Source organism: Juglans regia, chromosome 2 (assembly GCF_001411555.2).
Source record: "Juglans regia cultivar Chandler chromosome 2, Walnut 2.0, whole genome shotgun sequence".
NCBI classification, from domain to species: domain Eukaryota; kingdom Viridiplantae; phylum Streptophyta; class Magnoliopsida; order Fagales; family Juglandaceae; genus Juglans; species Juglans regia.
In genome coordinates, this window is record NC_049902.1 from 26,777,237 (window position 1) to 26,784,740 (window position 7,504).

A 7,504-nucleotide genomic window follows, 5' to 3' on the forward strand; every position below is an offset into this window, starting at 1 on the left:
TTATGAGGGAAAAAATTCTTTTTGGGGATTATTCTCTTCACGTGAACACATATAAAAATGAAGTTCATACAGATAACTTATTGTCAATGTGATGCCTTGATCTCTAGAACGATACATTCCTGGACTATATGGTGCCTTGATTGGTAAGGCTCTTATAATCAACTTCTATACACTACACAACCATCCAGATGTCAATATGATGGGCTGATTCTTCTCTTTACAGTTGAAAAGAACATCTCATGGAAAGAATAGGAATTGCAATCAAAGGGATGTATATTCCAACCCTGATTCTTTAGCCAACTACTGCAATCAAACTTTCCCTGACAGCTGGAACTGAGCAAAGAAGAGATCCGAATATACCATTCAGAGCATAAGCAATGGCACAAAAAGGGAGAGCCTCAGGTTCCTTGGCTGATAATGCTGCTGTTCCCAATCCATGAGCACTAGAAGAACCAAGAAAAAGCAGACAAACATGTGTGGATGAATACAGACAAATAGTGTTTAGTTGTCCAAAGGATGATCATATAATATTACTGTGATAAATGGAATGCTTTCAACCTTGCTCACGGCAGTGAAACATGTCATATTCTAATATCATTTTTCTTAGAGTCCTCAACATTTAGAATTTTTCGCACAGAATTAACTTACCGGTTGCCGCATCAGCTATATAATAAGTCCACTGATGGCATAATTGATTGATTGTACTCTTACCACCTAAACGGTAAGCGCTAGATGCTTTATCAACTACAGAAGCACATACCTCGATGCAGTTGCTATCCCTCGAGCAATAGGATCACGAAATCGTAGTTTATCAAGCATTGCTTGCACAAAATTTGCTCCAACCAAACCAGTCACTACAACTACGGCAGCTGTGAGAGATGCATTGGTTCCTATAACAGAAATGGAAATCATTATTTTCCATGAGAATTAAGCTCAGGCAAGTTTATATGCACTAACATGTCTAAACATTTTATATTGAGTGGTTCTTTAAGGAGAAAAAGGTGTCATAAAAAAAGTAGAAACTGAATTCATCTCTATTTATATATATTTTGGATTTATCTTTAACTATTCTGTTCAATATTTTCTCAGTCGAAGTCTAACCATAGCAGAAAGTTATAAGGGTAGATTTGCCTGCTGACATATGCCTTAATTTATAAAAACTTTACCTTCAAACAAAGACACGATGCTGAGGGCTAATGCCACAGTTATACATCTGGGTAAAATTGATATGGTCAAAGATGGTTCTAACCCAACAAGGCGTCCAACGAGAGCAGTTGAATACAGTGAGAATATAGTTGAGACCATAACAGACGTGAAAATCTCAGCTGCATGCCTCTTAACGAGCTGAAAATGCACAGAGCAACATCATAACTTCAAAACTAATGATTTATTAGTCTATCATCTCTGATCATATGTAGGATTTTTACAACATATTGTGACTGATGAGGGAAAAAAAAGTATGACATGCTGGCAAATCAAGGTATTCATTTGGGTAAACTTGATATCAATTTAATGTCGAAGAATATGGTGTACATATAAAAGATATAAGATCAACTATATGGTCTAAATATCCATATCCTGCCACCAAAATCAACTTTTCCATCCTTCCACCATCTGTTACTGACTTTCATACACTTAATGGATTAGCAAGTCAAACAAAGAGAGCGATAAAAATAGTTTACATGGAAAAATTGTTATAGTAATAAACTATATATCAGAGTTAGCAATGATATATATAAAAAAGGATCGTCCTCTCCCTGGTATTTATGCAGTTGCATGCTTTGTTATGTAACCATTTGTAATAACCACTGGTTGTCCATTAATAATCCGAAGAACATCTTGGTACTCAGGTGCACTAAACCTAGCCTTAAACTTGCAAGGATCAAACTAATTAAGAATAAATGTAAAATACCGGGAAACCTCAAACTCAATATATGTGAAGAATAAATAGTTACCTTCCTCTGTTTGAACATAGAGAAGGCAAAAGAGAGTATAACAGAACCCAAAAATCCCATTAAAACATCGCCAGCTCCAGGATTAGAAGCCACTTTTGTAAGATAATATCCTGTTTGTATTAAAAAAAGGACAAACAAAAGTTACAGATATAGGAAATAAAGAGAGAACTGGTAAATTTTGCAAAAGATCAGTGCATTAAAGAGAGGGACAATGTGAGGTCAGCCTATATCTTCACACATACACACACAAGCACAGAGTTGTAGGCATATGTTTTTGCCATACATTTGAGCCATACATTTGAACCACTACTTGTATGCGGCACTCCCAAACCAGTTTATGAAAAAAGTACTTTCTCACTTGGAAGTAGGAACATTCTACAAGATATATTCCGTGACAAAACAAAAGTTTATTTCAATTTCTTCTGTTCTGGTAAATCTATCCTAATTTTTCTTCGGCTCTATCTAAATTCGGCCCTTTTTGAACATAAACCATTCCCCTTCTACAAATTCAGCCACTGTTCTTTTTGCCCTCTAGTCGCCTTTAGGGAGACCAAGCCTATAAATAAGGCTCTCTGTGGTAGATACGATTTTTCCCCAAGCTATGAAAAGCAATTGATAAAGAAGAGCTGTTCTTTTTGTCCTTTACTAGTCTTTAGGGAGGCCAAACCTATAAATAAGGTTCTCTGTGAGAAATACGATTGTTCCCAAGTTATGAAGAGCAATTAATAGAGAAGATAATGATTACTCAACAAGTAGAAACATTTGAAAAGCTTTGCCATGCTCTCTTGCCTCTATGTTTTCTCTTTCCCATCATACAATCAATTGTCCCTATTCAAACTATCTTATTAAGGAACATTTTTATTGACCGTACATCAGGAGTTTTAGAGTATGGCTCTCCTGAATTTTGTTTTGAAACTCCCTGTTTAGTTTATTATTTTCCCTGATCACGTTACACTCAAGAAAAGTTCATCCACTTATCCTTCTACATGGAAACCATTTGCAATGTCCCTATAATTACATTTCGTCAATTATGGACATCCTGGCATCTATTTTAAATTTTAGTTTGCAGATCACACGACGCTCTGAGAAAGAAAAATATATCGCGTGATCCATCCTGCATAAGAGCAATAGGCAATCAACCTCATTTTCACAACCTTCACTGATCATGCAACAGTCCAAGAAACAACTTATCACGAAGTCCTGCATAGAATCTATAGACAGAAAATATCGTTCCCCTCTATCAAGTGTCCAATATTTACCAAAATAAATCTCTTTTGGTGTACATATTATTTCTACAGAGAACATTCCTTTTTCCCAAAAAAGAATGAATATTATCTAAATAATAACCTGATGTGAAGTGACTCCCCATCACAAGAGCCCCCCCCCCCCCCCCCAAAAAAAAAAAAAGAAGAAGAAGAAGAAGACTCAAGAAAATTCAGGAGCAGATATAACTTGAGACTAATGAGAAATGACATCAGAAATCACTATTCACAATTGTCATTGCACTCGCTAGGCACGTGGGGAAGAAAAAGAAATATGCTGAAGATAATGCAATTGAATGAAGGGTTGTTTCTCCCCAACTGACATGCTTTTCAGTTGTCAAACCAAAAATATATATATATATGTAAGAATATTGACTTCAATATCATTTGGTTGAGCTCTTAGATTTATTAACTTCACATTAAACAATGATAAGATGACCAAAATCTCCATCTTTCCAACACTTTATTCTCCTAAGTTCATAGAATCTTGCCTCCATTATTTAGATATGATTCACAACAAAGATTAATACAATCTGTATCTTTGTTGAAACACTACTTGTGTAGATGATACAATGATTAAATTATCAGATCATATAATAATTTTCTCCAAACTCATTGTGATAAAATTCTCAAACATTATCCAGAAGGGAACTACCGCAGCCTTGTAGCTGTCGGATTACTTTTTGCAATTTGTGGTATTCCGATTATAACAAGCGTTCATCTTATTGCTCATTAAAAAAAAAAAAAAAACACAAGTTTGGAGGTCAGAAACTTAAGCTTGTTAGTATACCTAGAACAGGATCAAGCCCTGACCGGGAAAGGTATCCAAAAGCCAATGCAGCCAGATCTGCAGATACTGCACAGCAAATAATTGGATGAAAAACTTTCTTCACTCCTGATGGCAATCTGAAACCAGATCCAGAGAAAAGGTGAGACTTTTACACAAGAAACATAATTTTTAAAATTATGATAACATGATGATTAATTACCATTGATCTTATTATTAAGATTTTCTCAGTAAGAACATTTCTTCCATCATTTATATGCTAAAGTGATGAGAATGAAACTTTACCCAGAACCAACCATGTAGCCTAACACTGTTGATGCAAGTAGGAAAGGAAGGCATGTTCGAGCACTTGTCCCAAGCATTGTTGGATAAAACAATGAAGAAACAAATGATACAAGGAAAATCCCAGTCCAAGTCCACACTTCAATGGGAGCAAAAGGCGACGGTTTTCCCATAGGCTCTGCATCTGTCATTTCTGTCTTCACAATTTTTCTGACAGTTATTGCTGTATAGCCCGCAACAGAAAGTGTGGCCAACCAGCCTCCAACTAAAAAAGAAGAAGACAAATCAATAACCACGGACACCTATTACATTTGAAAGAACATTCAGCACATGAAACAATCTTGTGCAGAAACAAACATAGCAAGATAGTGAAGAATGAATGATAGCTAGTTGAATGAAATAACCTTCTAGCAGTTTGAAACTAGAACTCATAAATTATAATAGGAGCAAGGGGCAGAAAACAACAAAATACTAAGTATGTGATTTTCCACATAGCTTAAAAACTGCAGAAATGATATGGACACATGAACAGTAGGTTTGCTGCTCATGAGAACAGTAATTCCACTGCTTTAATGAACATTAAAATTACTGTTGGTAATAGCGTCCCCTATTATTGTTCTAAAGACTGTAGGGAAGAGAGGTTGACACAGGATGCATTACCAATGAAAATCTGTGCACTGAAATCTATGAACGACATTAAGCAGAAGTTTAGATCGAGCCTTCGAGCTTATGTCAAGCTTCAAAATAGTAAAATACTGGCCATCATCTGAATGACATGTCAAGGTCACTCGATCAGACCATTCTGAAGTAGCAAGCCCTAGAAGGCTAGAATCAAATACTTCATAGTCTTAGAAACTAACTTGTTACGTTTACAGAAAGAAACTTCTCACGGTACAAAATGAGAAGAGAATGAGGTGGTAGGGAGCATTTAAACACGCTTGAGCCATGAGTAATGGCATGGGTATAATATTAAAGATATAAGTAGAAATGGGATGAGCTGATCCCTTGGCTTTATTTCATACTTCCTACCAAATTTACAGAAAAATAAATGATACAATACGAATTGGTCACTGAGTCACCTGAAATTATAAATAAAAAAGATCAATCACCACTCATAGTTTCATAATTTGTCCAAAAGAAGATTGAAATTCATTTACCTATAATGAAACAGATCTTGATACCGGAAGCAGCTGGAATATCTTTAACAGAAAGCGGCAAAACAACCAAAGACGGAACATAGAACAATGGTAACCATCTCTGAATGAACAGGAGAGCAGGCTCAAAGAAATTCATCAAACCAGTCGCCGCAGCTGGCACAGTGGAATCGAGAATAACGAGAACGGAAAATATACAGAACATCCCGAATAGCGCACTCGGGAACTTAATAGCAGCAGCCACAAACGCCTTTTTCAAAATTTTATCTGTAGCCAGTATAATTCCGAGCGAGACTATCAAATGCACAATGCCAGACACCTAACATACATTAAATACGAAAACCCATTTATATTTTTCATTCAAACAAGGCCTAAATATATCTATTTGAACAATCAAAAGCGTCTTAGCCTCCTTGTTGTAAGTAATTACCATCATTATCGTAATGAAGCCATGGCTCAATCCAATGTCTTAGATGACAAGCTAAATTAAAAGATTATAAAGATTTGGTTACGTACGGTTTGAGAGACCGTGGAAGTGCTACCACTTTCTGCGCTAGCGGATTTCACTGAAATGTCCCCACTGGAGCAAGTTTCCATAGAATCCATTTGCAAGAACCTGGAGCTGGGTCCAAAAAGTCGAAAAGGTATGACTGATTTCTGAGAATCAGTCAGCTTATAAAAGGCTTGGCCACCATTTAAAGCAACGGCCGATGATTTTGCAGATATTTTGTGGGTGTACGAAAACGAAGCGTGACAAGTTGAGAAAGAGTGTCTTGGACCCTTGCGAGAGGGAAAATAGAAAAGGTTATGGAGTATGGTCGAGGGGATGGTCGCCATGGAAAGCAAACTGTAGAAGAGGGTGAAACTTCGGGGAGAGAGACAGAGAGAGCAATGCCAATTATCGGTGGGGTCTTCTGAGAGAGTTTTGTATGGACGTAAAATAAGATGGAGAGCAAAAGGGGATGAGATTTTCCTCCTCTATTCTCTCTTCCATTCGCAACGAACAGTACGGGATTTTCAAATTTTACAGTTATTCTTTCGCTTCCATTGTTTAAGGCTGTGTTTGGGTGATCAAGTATTCTCAACACTTTTCAAGTATTCTCGTACTTTTGAAAATACTTCACATACCAAATAACTTAAAATACTCCCAATGGGACCCACAAACTAACTTCAATCTCTACTCATAACTATTCACAAACATTCTATAATACTTATCACTATTATATATAAATAAAAAATAAAATCACTATAATATTTATCACTATTAAATATAAAAAAAAATTGTTATAATATATAAATAAAAAAAATCACTATAATATATAAATAAAAAATAAAATCACTATAATATATAAATAAAAAATATTTATTAGTATTATATATAAATAAAAAATAAAATCACTATAATATATAAATAAAAAATAAAATCACTATAATATTTATCACTATTAAATATAAATAATAAAATCATTATAATATATAAATAATAAAAAATCACTATAATATATAAATAAAAAATAAAATCACTATAATATATAAATAAAAAATAAAATCACTATAATATATAAATAATAAAAAATCACTATAATATATAAATAAAAAATAAAATCACTATAATATATAAATAAAAAATAAAATCACTATAATATATAAATAAAAATATTTATCACTATTATATATAAACAAAAAATAAAATCACTATAATATTTATCACTATTAAATATAAATAATAAAATCATTATAATATATAAATAATAAAAAATCACTATAATATATAAATAAAAAATATTTATCACTATTATATATAAATAAAAAATAAAATCACTATATATAAATAAAAAATAAAATCACTATTATATATAAATAAAATAAACTACTATATAATATATAAATAAAAAATAAAATCACTATAATATATAAATAAAAAATAACATTACTATAATATTTATAACTATTATATATATATAAATAATATCATTATAATATTTATCACAATTATATATAAATTAAAAATAAAATCGTTATTATATATAAAAGTAAAATAAAATCACTACAATATTTATTAAT

At 33.2% G+C, this 7,504-nt stretch overlaps 1 protein-coding gene across 1 annotated transcript; it reads right to left on the reverse strand.

The window, feature by feature from the left end:
* Positions 1–6,482, reverse strand: LOC109008314 (plastidal glycolate/glycerate translocator 1, chloroplastic). The gene is made up of 8 exons (XM_018988356.2): positions 5,957–6,482; positions 5,444–5,759; positions 4,290–4,551; positions 4,008–4,123; positions 1,956–2,065; positions 1,167–1,344; positions 761–890; positions 1–443 (listed from the first exon to the last, which is right to left on the reverse strand). Exons 1-8 carry the CDS (start codon positions 6,275–6,277, stop codon positions 293–295), a joined length of 1,584 nt encoding a protein of 527 aa, XP_018843901.2. The 5' UTR covers positions 6,278–6,482; the 3' UTR covers positions 1–292.
* Positions 6,483–7,504: the final 1,022 nt, after the last annotated feature.

Excerpts from the sequence above, each read along its gene's own strand:
- LOC109008314 (XM_018988356.2), bottom strand. The coding sequence starts at position 6,277 with ATGGCGACCATCCCCTCGACCATACTCCATAACCTTTTCTATTTTCCC. Across the intron at positions 4,124-4,289 it reads GGCTACATGGTTGGTTCTGG|ATTGCCATCAGGAGTGAAGA; the intron begins GTAAAGTTTCAT and ends ATCTGGTTTCAG. Across the intron at positions 1,345-1,955 it reads CTATGTTCAAACAGAGGAAG|CTCGTTAAGAGGCATGCAGC; the intron begins GTAACTATTTAT and ends GTGCATTTTCAG.